The sequence below is a fragment of the Clytia hemisphaerica genome, unplaced genomic scaffold (genome assembly GCF_902728285.1).
Source record: "Clytia hemisphaerica strain Z4C2 unplaced genomic scaffold, Clytia hemisphaerica genome assembly, whole genome shotgun sequence".
Taxonomy (NCBI): Eukaryota; Metazoa; Cnidaria; class Hydrozoa; order Leptothecata; family Clytiidae; genus Clytia; species Clytia hemisphaerica.
Genome location: NW_027103627.1, coordinates 711,629 through 737,695, shown reverse-complemented (window position 1 = coordinate 737,695; position 26,067 = coordinate 711,629). Strand labels below are relative to the sequence as shown.

The 26,067-nt window shown below is 35.3% G+C and overlaps 2 protein-coding genes and 1 non-coding gene across 9 annotated transcripts in view; 2 read left to right on the top strand and 1 right to left on the bottom strand.

Moving 5' to 3' along the window:
- Positions 1 to 6,394: 6,394 nt before the first annotated feature.
- On the bottom strand, positions 6,395 to 6,467 carry Trnaa-agc (transfer RNA alanine (anticodon AGC)). Its single transcript has one exon. It is a non-coding gene; the product is annotated as a tRNA-Ala (tRNA).
- A 1,342-nt stretch (positions 6,468 to 7,809) lies between these two features.
- LOC136802496 (uncharacterized) lies at positions 7,810 to 9,557 on the top strand. Its single transcript, XM_067059225.1, has one exon. The coding sequence runs from the start codon at positions 7,810 to 7,812 to the stop codon at positions 9,544 to 9,546; it is 1,737 nt and encodes a 578-aa protein (XP_066915326.1). The 3' UTR covers positions 9,547 to 9,557.
- A 1,133-nt stretch (positions 9,558 to 10,690) lies between these two features.
- Positions 10,691 to 26,067, top strand: part of LOC136802505 (uncharacterized) — a 39,467-nt gene continuing 24,090 nt past the window's right edge. For 2 of the 7 annotated variants that reach the window (XM_067059239.1, XM_067059238.1), the window contains exons 1-5: positions 10,946 to 11,214; positions 16,786 to 16,836; positions 17,065 to 17,111; positions 23,595 to 23,687; positions 25,474 to 25,518. In XM_067059239.1, the coding sequence (XP_066915340.1) occupies positions 11,092 to 11,214; positions 16,786 to 16,836; positions 17,065 to 17,111; positions 23,595 to 23,687; positions 25,474 to 25,518 (359 nt within the window). In that variant the 5' untranslated portion in view covers positions 10,946 to 11,091. Of the gene's footprint in view, positions 10,842 to 10,945; positions 11,215 to 16,785; positions 16,837 to 17,064; positions 17,112 to 19,323; positions 19,453 to 21,005; positions 21,073 to 22,918; positions 23,000 to 23,594; positions 23,688 to 25,473; positions 25,519 to 26,067 lie in introns of those variants that run through there. The other 5 variants (XM_067059241.1, XM_067059242.1, XM_067059244.1 and 2 more) reach the window with 5 other exon arrangements.

Below are 26,067 nucleotides of genomic sequence, written 5' to 3'. Positions count from 1 at the left end.
TTCTTGGCAAGTTTTAGATCAAAACTTAATCTCTTTGACTGAAATGATTTATTTAAATGAAGAATGGACTCTACAGAATCTATAAAGTTGCTCTACATTGGTTGTGTTGCTGGATTTCTGCGAAAAACATTTAAGTTGTCGACATTTTGTTTTGAGCATAGACAGTGTGCTTTTGGTGGCTCACATATTGTTTTGTAGTGGATTTGAATGTAACTGAGATATTTCCAAGCACAACATGATGTAACAGAGATAGAAATGTGCATTATAATGAACTGGACCTAACTTCTGGAGACACACATTCTCATCTGACACCAGCCATTCATAACCGCCTAGGCGGTAACCGAAGAGCAAAGGCGCCGCCTTCGATCAAGCCAGCTCATTGTCAATTCAAGTCTATGTGAATAAAAATATGCACTAGAAAAGTTTCCATGTCTATAGAGAGTCATGCTGGAATTTCAATGAACATTTTGTCACACTTATGTGGCTGTTTTCACCCAAATTTGATGTTATCGCAAGATTACCGCAAAGTTTACTATATTTACGTAACTTTAGCGCAACATGTTTTTGTTGATTTTTGGATAATTTATCAATTTTTGTGAAATGTTTTACTTTAACTTATGAAACCTGACTGGTTTGATGAGTATTCAGTGAAGAAATTTTTTGAAAAGAGCTTTCCAGCTTAAAATGATAGCCATTTTTGTCTTTTTCTTTGATTTTCTCAAAACGCGTTTCCGGGGGTTTGCATTCACCTTGTCAGAAATATCTTAGGATTGAGAGTAGCTACAGACTTGAAATTTTCAGGGAAGTTTCCTTACATGATTGTGTATTGAATGAATGGATTAAAAAGTTTTAAAATTGGTTTCCTGATTTTTAATCTCAAAAAAACGTTTTTTTTTTCAGTTTCTTACCCCCTGGAAAAAAATTTCAATTTTTTTTTTCACTCATTCCAGACCTTTTCTAAATATTAGTCATTTAAAAAAAAAACTAACTTCATAGGTCAAGCCGACTATTCAGAAAACCTGACACAAGCAAAATAAAGTATTTTACCCCCTGGCTGATTTTACCCCCGTGTTTGGTTATTTTTAGAATTTTTTTTTATTTTTAGAAATGTTAATAGTTGATATACTTTTCCTGAAAATTTCATTACGAAATGTAAAGAAGTTCTTGAGTTATTGCAAAAAATGTGATTTTTTGACTTTTGAAATCTGGCGGTAGACTACCACCTTAATGGCAGCAAACTCAAAGAGCAGAAATCAAAAATCGTGAAATTATTTCGCGAATTTATCGAGGAATTTATGATTCTTTAATTTTTTATTTAGTTGAAATTTCGAGGATATTGCGACGGCCATACTTTCTAACTGCAGCTTGTTGTACGTTCAGAAAAGTAGACCAATAATGTACTAGTTTGTTTCTTTTGAAGGAAAGGTCTTTTGGGTTCCCTTTACAAAGGAATGAATTTTTTACTATTTTTAATTCGTCTTCAAAAAAGTATGATAAATATTAAAATACTCTAAAAAACATTTATGTTTTTCTTGTCACCCTTGATCTTTTAAGATAAGCCGATATTCTTTAAGAAAGATTTAGAAGTACAAATTTACACTATATTCCTTTTCATTTTTGCTGCGAAAATAAGAAGGGAAATAAGCTACCGGAAAGTTAAAAGCTTTAAACGGATTTTTAATGCCATCGTTTAACAGCTTATACTGTGTACTCTATTCAATAAGAATTGAAACTTTTCAATATTTTTTTCTTTTATTACTATTTCTTTTTCAAAATAACAAAAAAGTGGTCTTCGGCTGGATATGAAAAGAGCAATAATATACGTTGCTTTTTTATAAGAATATCCAAAATTTTTGAAGCCTTCGGATGTTCTTAAGTTTTTGAATTTTAAGCCTAAAAATGTTCTTAACATGTTCCTATTTTGACCATTTTCCTAAGAAATAGGGTGTTTTTGAGTCCACGAAGCTTTAAAATGTTCTTAGCCTGTTCTTAACATTTTGGCCAGCGAAGCCTAATGTTCTTATATAGTTTATTCTTATAAAAAAAGTGTAATATTAAGAAGAAAGAAAAGGTTTAAATGTATCTTATTTTGAAAAGAAGATTTTTTTAATCCTTTGAAAGCCTCCATATTATTTTTTGAAAAGTGTTAAATTACTTATTGAATCGTTTGATTGTTTCAAAATATTTTTTTCGATTTCTCTTTCAATATTTTCTTCTTTTTTTCCTTTGCTCCGTGTGTTTGACTCAAAAGAAACTATTCCAAAGTAATATAGGCTACAAATTTTTGTCCTTTTTTTTGCTTTTCTATTTCAATGAATTTTAGCCACTTTCAAACTAATTCCTAAGTTGTTTTTCAATTCACATATTGACTTCCAATAGATTATCATTTTTGAAAACGAAAATTTGTTCAATCTTCATTGTGACTTTTTCACACCTTTTTCTATTGATTCAGATACACTAACTTTGCAATTAAATATTGAGTTCATTTTTTATGAAAGTCAGTAGTTTCAACTAAATTTATTTTGAAAAAGAAATCCTTCAATAAATGAATGGGATCATTTGATAAAAGTATTTCAAACTCCTTCAAACCCAATATCTTTATTGGAATATCGATTTCAAGCAAACCAATTATTTCTATTCGAGTAGGGGAAAGATTATATGATTTGTTTGCTCTCCTTTTAGTTGTCCTTTTTCCCAATTAAAAAAAGGAATAATTCAACATAATTCCCTGTATTCTTACGTATTTTTTTCATGAGGTCAAACATTAGAATTGTTCCCAACCCCAACGCGTTGAGCAGGTCTTAAATTAAATCACTTACCGTAACACCCCTATCTCACAGCCCCGGTGGAGCTTCCTCAGTGGGAATAAAAATTCCTGTTGAAATCCCAATAGGGATAGAAATTCTATTGTTCGAAGGATAAAAAATCAAGTGGGAATGGTTTTGGAGTGTAATTTTAAACATTTAATTTCGATTGGAGATAAAGTCAATTTTCTAGTGGGGCTGAAATTCCAGGGTATTTTCCTACTGGGGACGAAATTTTTGCCAAATTTTCCAGTGGGACTGGGGTCCAAGCTGGTCTGTAATACAGGGGTAAAGGGCTAACCCCTTTTAAAAGGGATAAGTTTTATTTTCGTTCACAACACCCCCTTACGGCGGGACCCCCTCTCACTGGGAAGAATTTGGGATAATATCGCTTGAAAATGGAAAATTCTACTCCAATTTTTGTCCCGCTGAAAATAATCATGGATAAAACAAATCCTCACTGCAAAATATTTTCCTTTTTTCATCCCCACTGAATTTTCTTGAAAACAATGAAATTCAAATCTCAAATCGTAAAGAGCGCGGGGATATCAATCCCCGTCGAGTCATGGTCATGGTCCCATCACTTTTTTAAGGCAAAAACTTTTTAGTTATAAATCTGCGGCTCACCAGGATAGAATTAATATAGCAAAATATAACTTTCTGAGGAGAAAAGAGCAGATCATAAAACTGACTTTTCTCTGCAAGATATTTGTATTTACTTGCTAGCTGGAAATAATTTCAATCCTAGAATAGAATTAAGTTTCGTTGAAGTTATCTGTTCTTACATACAAGCGATGCTGGCAAGAAATATTTTAAACGCAGAAAAAATACCTATTATTATCCATACAGCGGTCATTAAGTAAGCCATTAAAGATTCAATCGGCGGGTGGTATTAGCGAGATTATGTAAATTCGATTTCTAGCGCTACGGCGAATGACATCGTCTCGAAAGCACGATCCAAATGTGATATTGAGCACTCGAGCAAGTGCGATGTTGTTTTGGCCGTCTGTGTTTTTTCTAGTGCTAGTGCTAGGGTTTGTTTACTTCGTTGCCAATGTCAAAAGAATAAAGAATTCCTCAAAGCTTCTTCTTTGAGGCTTTATTCTTTCGACATTGAAAGCAGTAAGTTAAAAGCTTTGAATTGTTTTAATTAGGTTATCATGGCTGGAAGAGATTTTGGCACTGAACTGGCAAATGCCTATGTCAATGAGGTTATTTCTGATGATTAATACCTCGTGCTGGCTGATGCTACAGAGGTAAATTTTGTCAATTAATTTATTAATTAATTTGTCAATTGAAAGTCGACACTAAGTTTTCCCGATAAGTCGAATTTGCTTTCCCGGGCCGTCGTGATGTCACCAACCTTTGCATTCGCCGTAGCGCTAGAAATCGAATTTACATTATCTCGCTATTGAAAGGTTTTGTGACTGAAATTGTCATACCTGCGCTGAGGAAACTAAAGCGCCAGGCTTCAGAGGGCTGAAATATCATTAACCGTCTTGTTTATTGGGCGACGTCATTTGTGGCCCGCTCGGAAGGTGCTAAAAACTTGTTAAAGTCATTGCATTGAAGCGGAAAGACTTGGCTGACGCTAGAAAAAACTGATATGGATAATAATGGTAATAGCGTAAAGTTTTCCGCTTTGCGTCGGGCCCAAGGGAAACTATTGGGCTAATAATCAAACTGAGCGGGCAGAAAATAACAACAACGACCTCAAACTGAACGTTATATCCTCAAAAGGCCATAACCTTTTGGTTCTATAAATTAACCTGCGTTCGTTCGTTCATTCGTTCGTTTTTTTTGTCGATCAGCCAGGTATGCCCGTAAAAGTATCACTTTGTTTTAATGGATTTTTGAAATCTACATGAAATACTGCGCTGATTGGGCAAGTATTTAATTGATAGGCAATCACAGGTTTCGTTTGAGTGTCCGGTTTGAGCTCTCTTAATGTCAGAGAACCTTATGTATACCAGAACAATTATCTTATTATCATATAACACCCATATTGCTAACACGGATAATGAACGGCTTTAGTCTAAGGGTGTACGAGTCATTGACTTCCGATCCCGAAGGACTAGACTCGAGACTCTTATTTTCCATCCAGAACGCCTGCACGTGGTTTTTACACTAACTCTTTTACTCAAAAGCAAAGAAACCACTAAATACAATTCGTCGTCATGATTACGGAGCCTTCTGGATGGCTTGCCTAGGAAAGGTTAGAGATCTTACTCCAGCCCTTCGGACTTCAAACTCAATGGTATGGGTTTGACGGTGTTTATTATTTTTTCTTGCCAATGTTTCGTTATTTGAAGGAAAAAGTGACGGCACTTCAGTGTTGATTGGCGATATACACGTATACCCCAATGTACAAAACCCCGGGGGGGGGGGGGTACTTAGGCAAAAATAGGTGCTGGGTATGTGCGGACGGTAAGGGTCGGGTTTTTCACCTTTCAAAGTCTCTCTAAGGGTTACAAAAATCAGGAAATTTCAAAGTAGTCTCTCTAAGGGTGGGAAAAATCACGATTTTTAGAAAAAAAATTTGATTTTGAGAGAAAAAATTACAAAAAAGTCTCACTAAGGGTAGGAAATTTTTGAAAATCAGAGAAAATTTTTCGAAAAAGTCTCTCTAAGGGTCACTTTTTCACTAAAATTTGGTCTCTCTAAGGGTCGGTTTTCGGAGGTCCCGTCCGCACATACCCCTCATTCACCAACCTTAGTACCCCCCCCCCCCCCGGGTACAAAACCTATAATACCGAGTTTATGTATGTGTGTTTTCTGCAACGGAGGTGGTAAGGTTCTAATTTGTTTAAATCCTGACTGACTGATGAGGACGACGGTATATCAGCACTTTTACCGTCCTCGATTTTGTGGGTCAAAACTGCGGTCTATTCCAAATCCTTCAGTCGCTTTACCGTCCTCAAAAGTGCAAATATACATAAACTCGCTAATGTGCAGATAGCTGACATTATCTATCCCGATTCTCACAATTTCATTGGCCAAAAGACGTCACGTGTAGGTTGGATACTTTAATCGTAGAAATTTTAGCGAGACTCATTTTAGCGTTTTAGCGAGTTTTCCCTATTTTCGCTAAAATAAATCTCGCTAAAACACGCCGAATCGCCAGATCGCTAAAATTTATCCACGCGAAATTTCTGGTTATATTGCCTTGATACATTTTTATCAATAGGAAGAGTTTCAGTGCAAAGAAATGCTAGAAAACGAATTCAATCAATAATGTAATGCGAGTATTCGCTAAAATTTATCCACGCGAAATTTTTTGAAATCGTGATTCGCTAAAATAAATCCAAAAAAAATCAAGATTTTTCTGGCTCGCTAATATACGATATCTCTCCTCCTTGCGTTCGATTTCGAATCAAAGAAGTCGCTGCAATTCATCGAACGAACTTTTGAATGTTTTGTTTGAGCCTCAGTAGTTCTTGGTTTTGACAAATAAGTGTGGCGTTGAAAGGACCTCAAGAAAGAAAAGATTCTTTTATATTTAAATGTTAGTTCTTCGCTCCTCATAACTCTACATGCTCGCTGGTCGCTGGTCCATAAGTTTTGATTTAGTATTGAAATGAAAATGGTATTGGAGGACCCGGGCATTGATCCCGGTACCTCTCGCATGCTAAGCGAGCGCTCTACCATTTGAGCTAGTCCCCCTCTAATAATAATTACAATTTCAACTATTTAAACTTAATTTCTGTTTATTATTTCAACAAATTAGTGTTTTAATCTGTTTGTTTGAGTTCGGCTGTCACAAATTTGTTTGATGAAATAATGAGCCTACACGTTTTTTTTTTTATTAGAACGTCGAAAATTTTTGAAGCCTTCCGATGTTCTAAACTTTTTGAGTTTTAAGCCTAAAAATGTTCTTAAAATGTTCTTATTTTCACCATTTTGTGAGTATTTTTGTGCAATTTCCTAAGAAATTGGGTGTTTTCGAGTCCACAAAGCCTTAAAATGTTCTTAACATGTTCTTAATATTTCGGGCATCGAAGCCTTATGTTCTTATATACTTTGTTCTTATAAAAAAAAAAACGTGTACTCCACTTAAATAAGGTTACCCTGGCAACCCTTACAATCGTGTATTTGCTGCTGTACTACAATACTGGTAGTGTTTTGTGGCGTTCTATTTTATGAATCTGTAGACACACGTTGTCTGTCCGTCTGTCTTCAGGGTCCTTTGAACATTCATTATTATGGGCCATTTTAGGGACAGTTTTTTATTTTCATTAGAGAAACAAGGGCCCGGGGGGGTACTAGGGCAAGATGGGTTACGGGGATGCTCCGCTGGTCAGGGTACCTTTTCTAACCTCCACGAGTCCCAGGTAGGGTCGCAAAAACACCAAAATAGAAAAATCAGTCCCTCGTAGGGTGCCTTTTTTTGGAAAATTTGGGGAAAAAGTAGAAAATTTTGGAATTTCAGTCCCATTCAGGGTCACTTTTTTCGCAAATTTCGAGTCCCACGTAGGGTCCATTTTTCGAACCTCAGCGGAGCACCCCCGTCGGTCGACAAGGGTAGTACCCCCCCCGGGAACAAGGGACTGTATCTCTCTATAGAAACTCTTTTGTAAACTGCGTCTTAAGTTTTTTGTGTTTTTTTATTCTATTGTTAACCCGACAGAAACTTCTGTTCTTCTTTTGTTCATTCCCAAAATGTGTAAACAGAAAAAACTCTTCTTTCAATCTTTTAATCATCTTTTATTTACTCACTTTCATTTTCGAACAAAAGGGAAAGACATTTTACACATAGATTTCTTGAATGACATTTTTGAAGGAAGGATTTACTATATTTTACCGGGCATTTTCCTCTCTACTGCGAAGCAAACTTTTGCCTATATTCAGTAACCATGTCTTTGAAAAGCGAACGGCCGCACATATGGTCATTTTTAAATCCGAGTGCTTCCCCAGGCGTCAAAGGGACTCAAAGATATTCTATCTAGAAAGATTTAACAAAGGGGATCGGCATGTGGTACCCAGGGAAACAATACACATTCGTTTAATGTTTTTGATATGTTCCCTATTTTTCAGCTCTTTGTTGATGACGAAAATGGCTACTAACAACTCAACAACCCGAGTAAAGAAATTCTTTGAACTAACTTTCCTGGCTTTGTTGGTTATAGTTTTCTGTGTGTTGAGGCTTTACAATAGTGGTTACAGTGTATGGACATTCCACACCATCAACAGAACAAAGGAAACAAACCCACGTGATCTCAAATTAACCAATCAGACATCAAAGTTTACAACAACTTCGAAACCAGATTTAAAAATACCATGGAGATATCATAGCGATGACGATGGTTTTGTGTTTCCACGTGACGAAAATTATTTGACGTCATCAAATCCACATTTGACGTCATTCTCTGGTTATTTGACGTATGAACCCATTCAACGATCTTTAACTCGCCAATTACTCCAGTTCGAAAATGCAGTAATATTCGCGTATTTCTTAAAACGTATTCTCATAGTTCCACCAATTATCTTGATCAAAGAGAACAAAACAATCGAAATTCCTGTATCCACTATCATAGATTTCGATTTATTATCCACGATGGTGCGTTTAGTAGAAATGCCTACAAATTATAAAGAATTGTTGAACATTAGAACAACTTATGAGGTGTGCCAGGATCCTCGACTTGGATTTTGGCTTGATTATATACCATCACCAGAGAATATTAATTCGTGGCGTACATTGAAGCAGCAATTATTTTCCCCGTTGAAATTACGTTTCGATTATCACAATCAAACAAACTATTGGTGTCCTGGGACAGAGAAATATTTTGACCGTTGGGGGCCACCGTTACAAATTAAAGCTTTATATCGTGGTGTCCTGACTGAGCTATATGAGCGATCTGAAGATTTGATTATGTTTCAGAGTTCTACACTGGACACTAGCGATACACGGTTCTTCGATCGCAAACGAGTCCGTACAGCGCAGGAAATTCTACTGTTTTATATAAGGTTTTCGAGCAGAATAACACGATATACAAAACATTTAGCAGACGTTTTAGGCTATGGTTATATTGCTATACTGGCAAACGGAATCAGCAACCGAAACACCAATTTAAACCAATATTTAGTTGATAGTTTACGTAAATTCAATACAACTTCAATGACTGTGTTTATTGTTTCCGGTAGAGTGAAAAAGACTGCTTTTCAGGGTCTACGAGATGCAGGCTACAATCTTGTCTTCGCTGACCAATTTACGGAACGTATTAAGAAATGGTCCTTGAGGAAAGAGATATCTCACGTTTTTTCGTTACTGTTATGTGCATATGCAGCTCATTTTATAGGTTTCCCTGGAACTCCTGATTTGTATTTTGTCGAACATTTGAGACTGCAAGATGTCAAAATTGTAGATGGCTTGGTTGCTGAGAAAATTAACGTTAAATGGGCTAAACATACTACCAAAAGAAAAGCGGATGATCGTAAAATCTTCCAAAAAAGACCTTCTTTGAAACCGTTGGTTAAGCAAAGTAACACAAAAAAGGAAAAACAGAAAATTTCTGCTTCAGATCTCGCTTCAGATGCTATGAAGTCTACAATAACCTCCTCGAAAATACAACAATCAAAGATTGGTACTCACCATAAAATAAAACAGAATAATCGACATTCATCATTCTTTAAAGATGGAAAACTTTACAATATTGCGTGCACTTTTTGTAATTATGTCACTTATGTGACTGGACAAAATGGTTGTCCAACAATGAAAGTTCAATGTTCTTCCAATAAATTATAAAATAACTTGAATTAAGGTGTACAGTGATTTATGACTTTTTGACTATTATTCAACTTTCTGGCGTATTTTTTTATTTTTTTCCGAAAAGAAGTTTCAAAATTTAGCAAAAAAATGGGACATTTTACGACCGCCTTCTTTTGGGATAAGCTGGAGTTTTTACAAGATACTTCACTAATTGGTCATTTGAAGTGATAGAGATGACGCGTTCTTTAGAAAAAGTAATAAGATTCTTTTATTACATCTTAACGACCAACCAAATCAAATAAGAGCTTGTAAAAACTCCAGCTTGTCCCCTTCTTTTGAAGAATGCTTTAAAGAAACCTACAAGAAGGAAACAAATACTTGCACCCTACATTTACCTAGGTCTACAATCATGGACAAAATATTTGAGAGAAAGGGGCGAAATTTTAAACACCACAAATGGTTTTTAAGCGCCTTAAAATAAACTACAGTTGGAAAGTAGAGTTTTAACTATATGAGACTTAAGACTCAGGACCTCAGGATTTAAAAGCTCAAATATGCTCCAATAAGGCTTAGGATATAACCTAGAAGCCACCGAATCTCTCTAAAATCGAAATATTCAATAAAAGAAAGTGGAAGTGCTAAAATAGCAATTCTCGCCCGAAATTTAAATTCTGAAAAACGTTAAAATACACTAAAATGTCAATATATTTCGACCATGATTGTAGGTGATTCTAGTTAGTACTGTAAAAGGTTCGCTAATAGTACATAATCCTTCTGACTGTGACTATATTTGTCATCGAATAACTTGGTAATTTTTGCTTGTCCCAATCTTTCAGTTATTTCCCTGTTGTCCTGTTGTCTTCTTTACATTTTCGAGTTATTTTTTCCCTTCCCGAGAAGAATAAAACCGAGTTATTCTTGATATGCGTAAGTCAAGATGACGTCATATTTTTTAACGGAAGTACCCAAAAAAGCCGGTTTTTGACCTCCGTGTTTCTATTTTTAGTAACAGAGAGAGGTCAAATCCCGGCTTTTTTAGGGTGTTTCCGCTAGAAGAATGACTTACGCATATCAAGAATAAGAATGGAATAACTCGAAAATTTTCCGGGCCTCAAGTGTCCGCGCCCGGATTAATTCATCCGGTTCATCAAAAGTACGGACAGTATCAACAAATCACAACATTCCAATCAAGATGGTGGCATAAGCTGTGCAAGTTTACGAGAGATTATCTGCTCTTTTTTTGAATTACTTTTAAATTTGAATTGGAACGCTGCTAATTTTTCTTTTGTCTATTTGTCTATGGTGATTAACTTACTTATGATTTTTCTAATGTAAGTCATCAACTGTCTTTTTATTCATTCAAATTTGTTTTTATCAAAAGAATTATGTATGACATATATGATGCTTTTTATAAAACCTACCATATTTTCTATTTTGGCTTTTAATAGTATTTATGCTACCTGTGGATCGTAACTGATACTTCGTTTAAACGTTCTTGTGACAAATTTTCAATTTAATGTTACTGTATGGGTTAAAATTTTTTTACAGCTATATCTTTTCTGGCTGGATTACTTTTTTGTTATGCTTGTAAACCATTCTTTCCAACTACACACAAGCTCAAGCCCACATTTTCAGACAGCTGTAACTGCCAGTAGCCAAAGCAGTTTAGAGATTGAAAGTGTTATTCAAAATGCCCTGCAAAAGGTATATATACAGAGCATTGAGTATGGACTTGTGATGCACTTTCACATTTGTTTTGTCTTATACAGTATACACAACTTTTGAAAAATTTGATTTCTCGGACATTCCCCTGGTTTTCCGGTTTTTGTCAGGAATTTCCCCAAATTCTTGAAAATAAAAAAATGGGCTAAGATTTTGGATTTCACTTTGAATTTTTTATCTCTTACAGAGAGTTCTCCACCTACAATTTTGGTGCTGCCGAGCGAGCACTACTGACAAAAACAAAAAATCAGGAGTTTTCAATTGCCTACTACAGCAGAATCAGTCAGGGCCTCTTTGATATTTTATAATATTAATTCGGATAGAATAGACCTTTTTTCAAAGAGGACGTCCTGTTGAATAATTATGTAGTCCAGCCATATAAACAATGATAGAGCCATGCATAATTACAGTCTCGAATCCTTCAGATCCTTCTTGGTTAGAAAAAGCTATACCTGTTTACTTTTTTCTTCCCAGATCCAACAAGCCATCAACCAACAAAATTACCACTGACATCTGAAAATTCACACAACCTTTCCACTAGATACTTCTAAATTATCTGCCATTATGAAGATGTTCCGAAATTAACCAATCGGGTTTACAATCGGAATTCCTCTGGGAGTTAGCGAGTCGGGAAATGTAAAGTTATGTAAATAGGTAATACATAATTTTTCCGGGGGTTAAACTTACAAATAAAATTGAAATGGTTTGTTTTTTTCTTCATTATATATTTAAGTTTTCATTATCAAAATTCTAGAAAGCTAGCTAGTTTTTAGACCATATTAGAAAATGGTTATATATTTCGCAAAATAAACACTTACAAAAGCTATTACTTACTATTTTTACCCCCGCTTTTTAAACAGCGTCTTCTGTGGGCGTAATACCAGGCGGAGACAAAACGCCCTCATCGGAAGATTCTCAGGTCGTCTTATTGTCCTTTTGTCGAGTCTGTCGGTCCTATAGTTCATGCTAAATCCATACATGATGACGTCAATGTTTGGCGGCATACCTGAAAATAAAAAACAAAAAGATTATCATATTATTTTTGCATGAATTACGCTACCTTATATGTCATTATAATATTATACAAAACGAAAGCGAGTCTAGGCCGCCCGCCTAGAGCGCGGGCCCTAATATTTTTTCTCTCACGGTCTTCAGGGGAAAACGAAAGTGATCGATATTTTTTCGAAGGAAGAATTTGCCAAACAAACCCCTAGACAAAAAGATGTATTTGAGGTTGGGAATGGATCCTGCGAAGATGAAAAAATTTTGACTAGGCGTTTTTTTTGGCAAAGCGAAAAACTCTAATTTTTTTCTTCCCTCAAGCTAAAAAGGTTACAGGTTTTGGGCAATCGAGGCAAAAATCAGCAAAAAGCTGGTGTTTTCCGTAAATCTGAGAATCGTGATAAGATCCTCACTGAATTACTGTATCATGCATATTGTAATAATTATGCATGTTTTATCATTGTTTTTCTGCTGGACTACATGGCCTCTTTGAAAAAAGGTCTATAAAAACATACCTGATCAACACAACCAAACCTTCTATCTTGCGTTTACTCTTTCCTTCCCAACAACTTTCGTTTTTGCTTATGTAGGTTTTAAAATCCACAAGTAATGAATCTCTTATAGCTTTATCTGAATAAATCAGGTTGAAAATCTTACGTCAGGTTTCATTCCGTACGTTTTTTATCCACTTGGTGAACCGGTTTCCCCGATTTCCCGATAATTAAAAATTGGAACTTTCCTGTGGGTGTGGTTGGGCGTAACCGCCATCGGGAAATATTTTTCGTGAAAATTTACCGTATTCTAACGCTAATATAATCTAGATAGGAAACAAATATTAAATTTGATTCTTTTTTTGTTCGTATTTCTAAATTTCACTATAAAAAGAACTATTTACAACGGGCGTTGAATCGACATTGACATATTTAATGATGTCATAATCAATGCCGTGCATATTTTGTCAGCGCCGTGCATATTTTGTCAACATCTTTTTCATTGGATAAATACCACTAAAATATACAAGAGAAGTAAACAGAAATTTATCGCCCGCGAGCACAGCTTAGCTAAGCGCACCTTTCTTATTCATTATCTAAGAATTGGAACGGGCAAAGATTACCGCGTGGGCTGATAGCGGACAAAGGTTATTTGAAGATATTTTCAGTTATAATCCCAGGTAGAACAAACTAAACATAGAAAGGGGGTATTTTTTAGTGCTCTATACGACGATCGGTATTTTTTTTGAATTCTATGTTTGGATTTTTCTACCCAGCCCTGTTGCTATATACGGCATAGTTCGGAAGGGGGTCACTACCCCCCCTACCCTAGAGCTACCCCCCCCCTACCCTAGGTTCTTCCCCCTTTTAAAATTTGATGCTACCCCCCCTCCAAATTTTAAAATCCTACCATAATTCTACCGGTGAAAAAGCAAGAACATTCAGTGTAAATAAGCAAATAATTGCATTGTAAATTAAACGTTACATTAGACGTTGCATTGTAAATTAAAAATAAAACTTCTAATTTGGGAAAACACAAAAAAAACATACCACTGACATCTTATACCCCCCCCCCTTCTAGATGAACCCCCCCCCCCTTTCTGAAAACTTCCCCCTTTCTAGAAAAAATTCTCTTACCCCCCCCTTTCTGAGATTTTATGAACATCGCTACCCCCCCCTTTATAAAGGGGGGGGGTGCGAACTATGTACGCGCGCCCTGTTGCTAAGACCTTTGATTAAAATCAAAAGTGAAACCAAAATAATTTAGCACACACTGCCGTTCGCGTAATATCGATAATATGAAATGAGGTCCTGACTGAGCAGAATAAGACAGAGAAATGTAATAAAATAAAAAGTAAACAAACCTTGAACCTTTTGTTTGTCAAAATAAAGAAAATAGTCTAGCTGTCGTAATGTTTATATTCAGAAATAAATCCATTTTCCACCGAACCTACAACAACCACCAGCAAGGTTTCAAACCACGCTGCGGCATTACTGGCAATGAATTCTGACTTTAAAAATGTTGGTCCAGTTCCCTGGGTATGATTACACTTCCAAATAACTTTTCTTTACAATAACATTTGCCTTCTCACAAATCCAAAAAGATAGGCTACTGTATAAAACCAGAACGGGGGTCAACTTTTTTTACAACAAACCGTCAGATCAAACTTTATAAAGATCAACCATGTAAATGTCACTTGTTTTTGTGATATTTGGATAATATTAAAACCTATATTTGGTTCTTCAAAACCATTTCCCTTTCCTGCAGCAGGCTTTAAAGTTTATGCTGACCCTCGTTTTTTTTTGCGCCGTAATCTAGAAAGGCCTTTAGTGCGGTAAAAACAAATGATTTCATTGGTTTAAAAAAGTCAAAACACCAAGCTATATCACGTGATCAGAATCATGATCGGAGTGAACGGAAGCCATGGTCATACGTCATATGATATTTTCGGGCGTTTTAATTTGGCAAAGTTTAGTAAACTCGACCACGTATCAATGTTTTGATTTTTCAAGCGGGGATTTCTGTAGAATGATAAAATATGACTTGGCTGGAATGGACACCATAACAGCAGTGTGCAGTCATAGTTACCCTAACATCCCACCTAGGCTACGTCATATCTTCCTTCATTTCGAGCGTAAAACTTCTACTCTTCGGGACATGAGCACTGCTCTTGTTTTGAATATTGAAATTCTCTGGATAAATTGCATGCGCACTGAGGTTTTAATGAAACAATAGAGAGTTTCGAAACCTAAGCCAATCAGCTGTGTTTTAAACATTCTTTTATTTGAAATCTCTATTGATGAACATGTTTTGTGAAAGTTGTCTATTATGTTTAAACCTATTAGTGAGCAATTCACGGTGGGGGTTACTAGTGGCCGCCTATAGCAGTGTCTAAAAGCCTGGAGCTGTCTATTGTGTAGACTACATCCCACCAAAATGCTTATCAAAGATTAATGCTGCAAAAGCGCTTTACTGTATACTTCACTCTCACCTTTGAAAAATGTTTGGGGGGCCTCACTAATCCATTTACATGTGCGCAATTATTTTTACTTTATGGTTAATCAAGGCCTAGCGAATCAAAGCACTATTTTGGGAATTTAAACAATAAATTTTGGTTGGTTGGTTGGCTGCTGCACCTTTCTTTTTGTTTCGTGCTTTCAATTTTAATTTGATTGTCTTGGGATCTCATACTTTTTGTTGAAAATACATCCTGTAGATGACTATGTTGTTTATACTGAGGGCTTGATTTCCTAGTGTGACTAGCCATCCTGCGCACACATTGAAATCCCTTAATTTGAAATCTATAAAAGGTTCTGGTGACTTTAAAGAAGGTTGTATTAAAGGTGAATGATAAATGACTGGTAATTTTTCTAGAAAAAAGCTAAATTTAATGAACTTTTATCAAAATATTATTGAACTTTGAGCAGCAGTTCAAGGGCATTTGGGTGGATGATTAAAAACCCCTTTATTAATTCCACTTGCCTAACATTTATAAAACTATAAAGGCACCCACCTAGATCCAAGCACTCCCAGATAGGCTATTTCCAGAAATTTTTCCTGCCTATATATGCTGAACATAAATATTACGTATATGACCCATTTTCATGTGTGTAATTATTGCATTGATTTTTTTTGTAACCATATATTTCCTAGTATGCATAACTGCTAGGGTAGACTTACCTCTTACCTTCTCTTTCCTTTTAAAATAATACGCTGGGATTCTGTTGACACAGAATTTTGACAAAAATTTATCCCTTGCTAATATTGAAATCTACAATATCCAATGAGATTACCCTATTTGAGTAATAACAACTCTACTTTTCGAGATAAATGGACTTTCCAGGGCTTTGTTTGACAGGGGCCATTACAATGTCATCCTGTTAATGCTATGTTGCCAAGATGGCACAAAATCCAGGGGCAAAACTGAAATTTTCCTACACAATAAACTAGTAAGCAAGTGAAGTGCAAGTGTTCTTTTGAACTCAATTTTGTGTTTGAACTTTCTGTATGAAACATAAAGAAAATATTCAAAATTATTTTACTGCTGAAACTGTAATTGCAACTAATTGCAAATTGTGAGCCCTTTTTGAAAATCTTTAGAAATGAATGGTGGCTTCACAGAGCTAAAACATGTTGTCTTTTTCAACTTTCTCACAACTCACAACTCACAATTGATTGTAGGCGACTAACTTCACGAATTGGCCTGAATTGGCTTCTACCATTTTCAGTAAAAAATAAATAAATTAAAAAGAGCAAGCTACTGGAGGCCAAGGCTAGCCCCCCCCCTCAAAACGTTTAACTTCCTCATTTTGGCAATGGAATTTTATCACAACTTAAATGTAGCTAGGCCTTAAAATATACAGTTTTTGTGTAATTTAGGTTTTTGTGTTTTCAGGCAAAATTGCTACAGTAGGTTTCAGAATCCATAATTCTTTTGGAATGGAGCTGAGAATTCAAGCTGAGAAAAAAATGGATTACAGGAAATCTACAACTTTCATATATCAAAGAAAAGCTATGGGTTTTTAAACCATGGTGTTATTTTCTTTGTTTTTTTTTTAGGATGGCGAGTTATCCAGTAACTTAGAATGGCAACGCCATAAAGCAGCAAATGTATGTATTCTTCTTAACCTTCGTATTGTAAGCATCACATAGATTCAATGTAACTTTAAATGTTGAAATATGGACTGCCCTAGAAAGCAGTGTAAATCTTATAATAATAATAATGATGCTGATATGAAAATTTACAATGCAGCCTTGCTGATAACATGGAGCTTAACAAGTTAGTAGAGTGAAGTTAATTTAAGCTTCAAATAAGACTTTCTTTTTCTCATTTTGTAGCCGAAGCCTCGATACCCATCAGAAAGTGATAGCCACAATTCGCAAAGGTATTCTTTAAAGTTACATTCAATTATAGAAAATATTGGGGAATAGGAGAAGTATCTAATTTTTGAAACTTGAGTAATTGTCATTTTGAAAACACAGCACAGATTTATATCTGATTTTTTTCTAAATGATTGGATAATTATTTAGCAATATGACAGAGATTTCATAATCAAATAATCTATTGCATCTATCTTATCTGACTGATCTAATCTAGTGTGTCATTGTGGAAAATAATGTCTATGTTTTGTCTCGACTTTCATGACATTTTGAATGATGTCTAGTATGTTTATATCCACAATATTTGTCCTTCAATCTGCTTTAATTAATAAGTTGAGGTTCAAGCTGTCACATTTTTATGACTAAGTTAGAGCTTTCAAAAGATATCTAGAAACTTAATCTAGAAATTATTCTTTCTATAGTAGAGTGATTGATACCAGGGGAGGCCAGCCGTTCTTCTTTTTTTTTTATGGGGGGGGGTCTTTTGAGGTGCCAAAATACAGTTGACATTCTCTAATTCGTCGTTCTACTGCTTGGTACTATTCGATTATGTTGAAAGTTACCGTCACCAAAATCTCTCATAAACGACGCTCTGCTATTCATTATCTCCCTTGAAAAATCGAATTTGAGAGCGTCAACTATATTTATTAAATGAACGATCTATAACGAAGGTTAGGGTAGTGTCTTGCATCCTGTGTTTCAATATTTTAGAGGGCTTAATGCTCCTACGAGTTATGCCTCGGCAGGAATGCTCAGCTGCAAACCTGCATCAGAATATTCCAAAGTTGCTTTAAAGTCTTATCATTACAAAACAAAATGACAATTTTATGAAACAGTTTTGCACTTACATACTTGTTTCTATTTTCTTATATTTCTTATATACACGCTTTTATTTTATGTGTTTTTACATATAACTGTCTTAACTTAGGTCTTTAAATTCACAATACTTGAATATGAAAGTCAAGTTTTTCCTAGTTTCTTAAATTTATGCCATTAAATGCCATAATTGTTCCTTGAGTTCTTATGAGAGGATCATAAAAAGTATGCAATTCCTTGTTGATTATCTTTCGGTAAATGATGCTAATCTTTTGATTGCATGCAGTAATCCGTTTTAACCACAAATATCATATTCTTTTACACACTAGATCTGCTCACAGATTTCCAGTGCAAGTATGTGTCCAGTTTTCAAGTTCACTAGTCTGCCATGTTGTTTTCTATTTTACCTTAGATTTTCGAATGTTCGAATTTTAAAACGTTCAAATCGCGCTGTTGACGACCAGAATTGAAAACAATATGTCGGATTAGTCAGCTCTAAACCTGGACACTCTTCCTATTCATGATATGCACCATTGCAATGTCTTCCGTTCCACCCAATAGCTGATTGGTTGAAAGTGACGTATTGACTGCTTTTACGTCACTTGCAACCAATCAGCTATTGGGTCCGTGATGTAATGTCAGAAGACATTGGAGTGGTGCATATTATGAATAAAGGGTAGCCTGATCCAGTCAAGTAGTTAGAGATCAGTGGTTTTAACCGCCAATCACCATCACACAATGTTTATGAGAGAAAGTCATTCACCATTCGAGTTACGGAGACTAGTTTAATTTTCTAACAGTTCCTGAGAGCACCAAAAAACCTGCCTGAAAAGCGGAGAGATTCGACTTAAGGCCGGTCTCCACTTTCGCGCGACATGAGCGAAAACTTTTTGACGTTTTTGTAAGGTCATTAGTCGGTTGAAAAAATGAAGCAATTCCATTGCTCGAAATTGACGTAACGGATGAATAAAGTAGAACTTCCTTCAACTTTTTTTTTGTTCGCGCGAACCTTTTTAATGGCGTAATCTTTTCTTTAGGCAAAAAAGGTTAAGAAAAAAACTGTCGCCCATTTCGGCCTTTACAAAAGTTCGAGTTTCGAACCAATATCGTATGCCTCTACCAGAGCCTTGAGTCCAGTAGCCCATGCATAATTCACTTTTTCATCTTTCAATATAAAATACAAAACAAAGAATATTCCGTTTTTAAAAATAGTATCATGTATAAATATATCAAAGAGGGAATACTTTGAAAAAATCAGGTCATAAATTTTAACAAACTTTTCATTTGTTGAATGAAATTGGATATTATTTAAATATGTATTGGTTGTCTTTAAAAACCTCTACCCTATACAAAAACTTATTTTCATTGATATTAAAAATTCCTTCTTTCCTAATACTTTTTGATTGATAATTTCTCGACGTTGCTCCACTCTCATCTTTGTAACATCATCGGATCTTTCTGAAGTGAAAATTCTTCTATAATTTCTTGTTGATTTCCTTCGAGTGAAAGTTCTAATTTTCATACATACAGGTAAATTATTTTTCAAAATATTAATCTCTTGTTTTATACACCCATTTCTCACAAACCCGGTAGGATTTTTCAGCCAGTAGGGATAAAAAATAACGGGTGATATTCCCATATTTTTTGTGGCTGGGGATTCCAATTCTTTAGTTTTAAAGTCAGACAATTCAGTGGGGATGGGAAAAATAGCATAATATTTTGCAGTGAGGATAGTTTATTTGATTATCTTTAGTGGGGCGACAAGCATTGGAGTATGATCTTCCACCGGGGTCGATATTTTGTATAATTTTTTCAGTGGGAAGGGGTCCTAGTGGGTCTGTGAGAAGGGGGTGTTTTTATCCTTCATTTTTTGTTCCTAAAGTTTCCAAAGTTTTTTTTCGTTATAGTTAAGTTGAAAACATAGAACTACATTCTCAAATCTGAAACTCAATTTTCAAAAAATTAATTTGCTTCAAAGATAGTGACCCTGAGATAAACCTCCAGTGATGTAGTATTATTCTAAAAGGCTGAGCTGACAATTAAAAGTCTATCTAAGAATCCTTTTTCCATTGCCGAGGTTTATTTGCGATCGTTTATTTGTTTGTTTCTCAAAGACCAAGTACTACTGTAAGACCCCCCTGGTTGTAATCGCGCCAAACTTTCAAACACTATAAAGGTTAAGCGCCGAGCCAATTTCTACATCATCATTTATTAAGTTGACAAAATGTTATCTAGGTCATTTCTTAACTCGATACCATCATAAATTCATTTATGAACAGTTCCGGTTTGAAAAAAAAATGTGCTAATTATTTCAATAATGTTCTTGCAATAATGTTTACCTAAAGTGTCCTTGACTATACAGCCTATCAATCAATACTTCTAAATGACCATTAGAATCTATGAATGAAATGATTATCGCCTTACTAATGAGTTTAAAGTAAATGAGACTACACGTTTTTTTTAAAAGAAATTTAACTATTTTACGAACTGAAGGCTTCGATGGCCAAAATCTTAAGAACAAGTTATGAACATTTTAAGGCTTTGTGGACTCTAAAACACCCGATTTCTTAAGAAAATCGACAAAATTACTCACAAAACGGTGAAAACTAGAACATGTTAAGAACATTTTTAGGCTTAAAACTCAAAAAGTTAAAAATATCCCAAAGGCTTCAAAAGATTTGACTATTCTTATAAAAAACGTGTACTGCGCTTTTGATACCTTCCTTTATGCCCCCTAAGTTTATTTATTATAAGAAATGACAACACACAGAAAAAATAAATGATGATTCTTGTTTCATTTTTTGAACGTATTACATATCGTATGTTTTAAAGATTGTTAATCAAAAAGTGCTTACTTTGTAACAGATATCTTGAATTATATCACCGTAAAAGTATTTCACCCATTTTCCACTGACCCTACTGATATGAGAAACGTCATTTTTTTTCAAAGTGATATTCTAATTTTTTAAGAACTCTAAATGTTATACAATAATGTTCTTTCAAAGAAAATTAATAAAGGATATCTGGCTGTGTTCATCCTTGACCTTAGTTTACAATGATATGTTATTATTGAAATGATATGTGTAGTATAGAAGAGTTGGGTTGAAAGATTTGTACTATCTTTCTGGCTGATTAATACTTATTTTCGAAGTAAGTTGTTTTCCAACCTCTTCCCCGTGTATTTTCCAGACTTTTTTTCATTAACTGATGGACACCACATAGTTCGCACCCCCCCCTTTTATAAAGGGGGGGGTAGCGATGTTCAGAAAATCTCAGAAAGGGGGGGTAAGAGAATTTTTTCTAGAAAGGGGGAAGTTTTCAGAAAGGGGGGGTTCATCTAGAAAGGGGGGGGGGTAAGATGTCAGTGGTATGTTTTTTTTGTGTTTTCCCAAATTAGAAGTTTTGTTTTTAATTTACAATGCAACGTCTTCTTTATTAATTGTTTAGTATGTTTGAAACAAATTCAGATTTCCTAATTATTTGCTTATTTACACTGAATGTTCTTGCTTTTTCACCGGTAGAATTATGGTAGGATTTTAAAATTTTGAGGGGGGTAGCATCAAATTTTAAAAGGGGGAAGAACCTAGGGTAGGGGGGGGGGTAGCTCTAGGGTAGGGGGGGTAGTGACCCCCTTCCGAACTATGGACCAGAGAATACTTAGGGGACGAAGTTGGTTGTTTTCTTTCTCGAATCACCCTGTATTTTGACGTACTTAAATTTTATGAAATATTATTCGGAAATTCGTCAAAAGTACAGCCCAAAATAGTGTCAGACATAAATCGAAGATGGGTTATAACCCGGAAACCTGGTGACGAAAACCCGTTTTGCTGAATCTGATCTTTCCGATTTTTATGATTGCGATGGCTTCAGCAATGGACTAGGTTGCCAGGAAAGACCAAGCACAGTTTTTTGTGCTTTTATTTTGAATACTACTATATTACATCCTCATGTGGCATTTCTCCTGGCAAACCTAATCTTTATTTTGATGGGGACTGCGTCTTTGCCCACCTTGCAACCGCAGCGCCGCATAAAGGTTTTGTTTTTAAATAAGAGTGATATCGTTTGCTTACTCATCAATTTTAATTCACAAGTTTTTTTCACATTTGAATTGAAACGGATGGTGGATGGCAAGATTGGTCAAAAAGCGGAAAACAATTTTTTTTTGCCTGTATATCAGCATATAACAAAAGGCAGACACTGTCCTAACGCGAAATATGTGTCTGATGTGAAACGGGAACACTTACAGTATGTAAAAATAAAACCTTTAAGGCAGCCGTGTCGGACCATGGCATACAAGTAAAGACCCTTTTGTAAGTTTAACTATTGAAAGAGTTGAGAGTAGCTTCATAGGTTATTTCCTTATTATTTCGAACTTTCACTGTTTGTAGTTTTTTACGCGCGCTCTACTCATCAGAAATCAACGATATTCAAAGTTCCTCCTTATCCGGTATAATACACTCTGAGCCCTACTTTCTCTTTTATAAGAACATTTTCCATAGGCAGAACGATTTTGCTTAATAACTTAATAACGAGAAACATTTAAGAACAAAATCTTGAAAAACTGAATTTTAAAGTAAATCTAATGGTATGAAACAAGAGTCACCTCAAAACTAAATTTTCCTCAATGTTAATAACTGAATAGAAACAATTTGAAATGAGAAGAATTGAAATAACAACAGGCTGAACTTCAATTAAAATTTCATCTGTCTATTGGAAACCACTGTGTGTTCTTAAAAGTTTTAAATTAGTACTTATCGCCTTAAAATTTCAAAAGTTGTATATCAGTTCAGCGTGCGCGAGTCCTTTAATACGACATTTTAATGTTCAATTTTATGAGCGAATATTTGTATTTGTGTTTTTTTCGTTGTAACTCCAGTGTTGATTTTCGTACTATGTGATTTTTTATGCATTTTTGAGCACGTTGATTCAATTCTTTCGTGTTTGGTTGTGTTCTAAGATTTAGTCGCTATATGGTATGAGAGAAATGGTTTTGAACATATCTTCACTTACATCTGTTCTAAGAAACTTGAAACCACTATTTTAGATTGATGAAAATTATGGCCCAAAAACATGTAAAGTAAGACATTTTCAAAGATTTCTCAATCGCTCTCTCTTTAAAGTGAAGTCTCAAATAGCCCCGAGTTTTGGACTATGTTGACGATTCATCTAAAACCTCTGACCTTTATATATACCCTGGAGGCAACCTCGTTCCCTGCGTATTAACAGCTTTTTGATTCATACTGATAGCGCTAGGTAATACCCTGACATTGTCTGGTTTTTGGCCAAGCAAAATACTTTGATCGGGTTTGTTTTGAAAGTGATTCCCGCATTGAGAGCGCCATATCTACTTCGACACAAGTGATGTAGCGTCGTTTGCCGTTCTGCTTCTTTGCTTGTTCAACTTTACACTAAAGTGAGCTTGACAGGACTATCTTCGGAATTCTTATATAATGTGTACATCTAGGGGACCAGGAATCGCTCAAGCTGAGACTTACCTGATGTTCATACTTTAGGGCTGACCTAGAATAGAGTCGGCGCTTTTGACTGATTTTTGAGAGTTCAGTGAATTCACTTGCAGGATCCAGTCTAGTCTAACAAAGTTGCCTCCAGGGTGACTTAAACTTGTTCTACGTTATTTTATAGACCAGTTTCTCGATTTTCTCTTTTTCTAGTACTGAAGGAGATTCTTCTCTCTGGTCATCACCGTTATCAATAAACGATACAACGAGTGAAAATGGTGATGAAGATATCCTTGAAACGTGTTTGTAAGTTGTTCTCTGTCTGTTTGAAAGGGGTTTGAAAAAAATCTTTTACATGGAGTTTTGATTCGAACGTTTCGTGGTTGCGCATAGCAGTACCTAGGTCGCTAAGATCACCATATCTGGAAAGGTGAATTTTTCTCGATCTCTGAGCCACATGCTGAAGTTTCCATAGTAATAGGGAAGAAATAACCTCAGATGAGGCACGGAAACAATGATTGGCAAATTGAACGCGCTTGGCTTTAAGGAGAAGAGAGATTGGTTTCAAGGAACCATGTATGGTGCATTTCGTTGGATGGTCACGCCAAGAGAGATTTTTAACCCTTCTTTGAAGCCTGGTATAGTTGCTTTTCAAACTTTTTGGTAAGGGACCCAAGTTTCTGAACCATACATAAGATTTGGTTCAATCGTTGACTTGAAAACTCTAACTTTGAGTCGTACAGCTTATTGCATGCACTCCAAGCCAAACCTTTGGGAATTTCAAAATCTTTTTCAGAAGAAGAGATGTATTATTATTGTTATTAATGATTAATTATTAATGATAATGATAATTATTTTTAATGAACAAAAATTCGTCTACATAATCCGCTTAACCCTTTAAGTGCCGATGTCGTATATATACGACATGGGCTATATAGGAGGGCGAAGCCCTCCTGTAATGCCCAGTTTGAGTTAGAAATCGTTATTTTTGGTCGAACTCGTAGGAATTAGATTGTCCTTTATGGTCAAGCAAAAAAAAATTCAAAAATGAGTCTTTCCAGCGAGATTTTAAGCAAAAAAGTCAAAAAAATGCAAAAAATTGACAAAAATTCACTTTTTTGAGATTCTGACCGTTTTTTGACTATTTTTGGTCAACGAGTGATCCAAGAACCTCCAAATTTGGCCCTGTTTTACTTTATTCTGTCTTCTAGTGAATTGATTTGAAGTTTACCACTGGGCACCTTTCCATCAGTTCAGTCAGGTCCGCGCAGCGGGCCTGACTGCTTTAATTCCCCTAACGTACCCCCCCCCCTTGGCCGCCGCCCACCACGCCCTTCCTCAATCGGGCGGCGCCGAAGGCGCCCAAAAGAAAGAGGAGACTCTAAGCTATCCAACGAGCTATATACGAGCTTCTAATTCTTTCTAGATCAGGAGATATAAGCCCTTAAAGTTTGAACTAGCGATTTTTAAAAAAAAACTTAGAAAAAAAGACCCTGGCACTTAAAGGGTTAAGGAAGTTATTTACCCGCGATTATCAAACTGTTTTATTTCTCTTGCGAACTTCATATCCTTTCTTGATCTCTCTTTCTTGACCACGCATTGCCCTAAATAGTTTGAGTTTTCGTACCTTTTAGGCTCCTTTATCCTTTAACCCTTGTGTTCATTTTCCTTTGATATTTTTTGTTCTTGAAAATGTTGTTATGTTATCTTTATTGAGAGAGAATTCTTCTTTTTCCATAATCCCTGATTTATATACCTCAAACTTACTATGTCACTAGTGCTGAATATTTTTCGTCTGTAGTAGACGGTAGTCTGTCTAGTTTAACGCTCTCTAATTCGACGTTCTACCATTCGATACGCCTCCTATTTCGATTAATATTGAAAGTCATCGTCAACAAGAATAACTCTCATAAACGACGCTCTTCTATTCGATATGTTTCAATGAAAATCCAATCCCTTTAAGAATCGAACTAGAGCGAGTGTCAACTGTATATTGTTTTAGTTTTCTGTAGCCTGTCCCAATGAAGTATAAAGCATGTTAAAAAGCAATTTCACTACTTTATTCAAGTTAATTATATTTTTATAATTTCAGGAGGGAACTTGAAGAAAAAAGTGTTTGCAGTCAAAACAGCATCAGGTAATTGTCATTTTTTTCCGGGGGTAATGAATGATAAAATTAATCATCGATTGTAATCGATAGAGTAATCCAAAACTTAAAAAAAATAGAAGAAGCAAGCAGCTTATTTTGAGATTGTTAGCATATATCTTGAATTTTCCAGGCTAACCATTGTTATTAAATTATTCTAATTATTTGGTATTTTTTAGTCTAATTGTTCTTCTAACTTTGTGCTTATAAAAAAAAGAGCGCTATTTTACTATCTGTACTCCTTTTTTAGACTAGTAAACTAGTCGGTTATTACTTATAACCTTATAATAAAACTGTCAATCAAATAATGTAAACACCAATTAAATATTCAGCGCGCGTGAGAGAAAAGGAAAATAACCGACTAGAAGCTACTTCCGACGCCTTTTTTTCTTCACCTAAAATCGTAAGGAGAGACATACAGATTTCTGTATGTCTGACCCGTGCGGGATTGCATTTATTTTTCTTTCTGTTTATTGCGTTTTTAGAAATGCTCATTTATTCATATGTACCCATGTTCAATGCTACTATGAAATATCATTT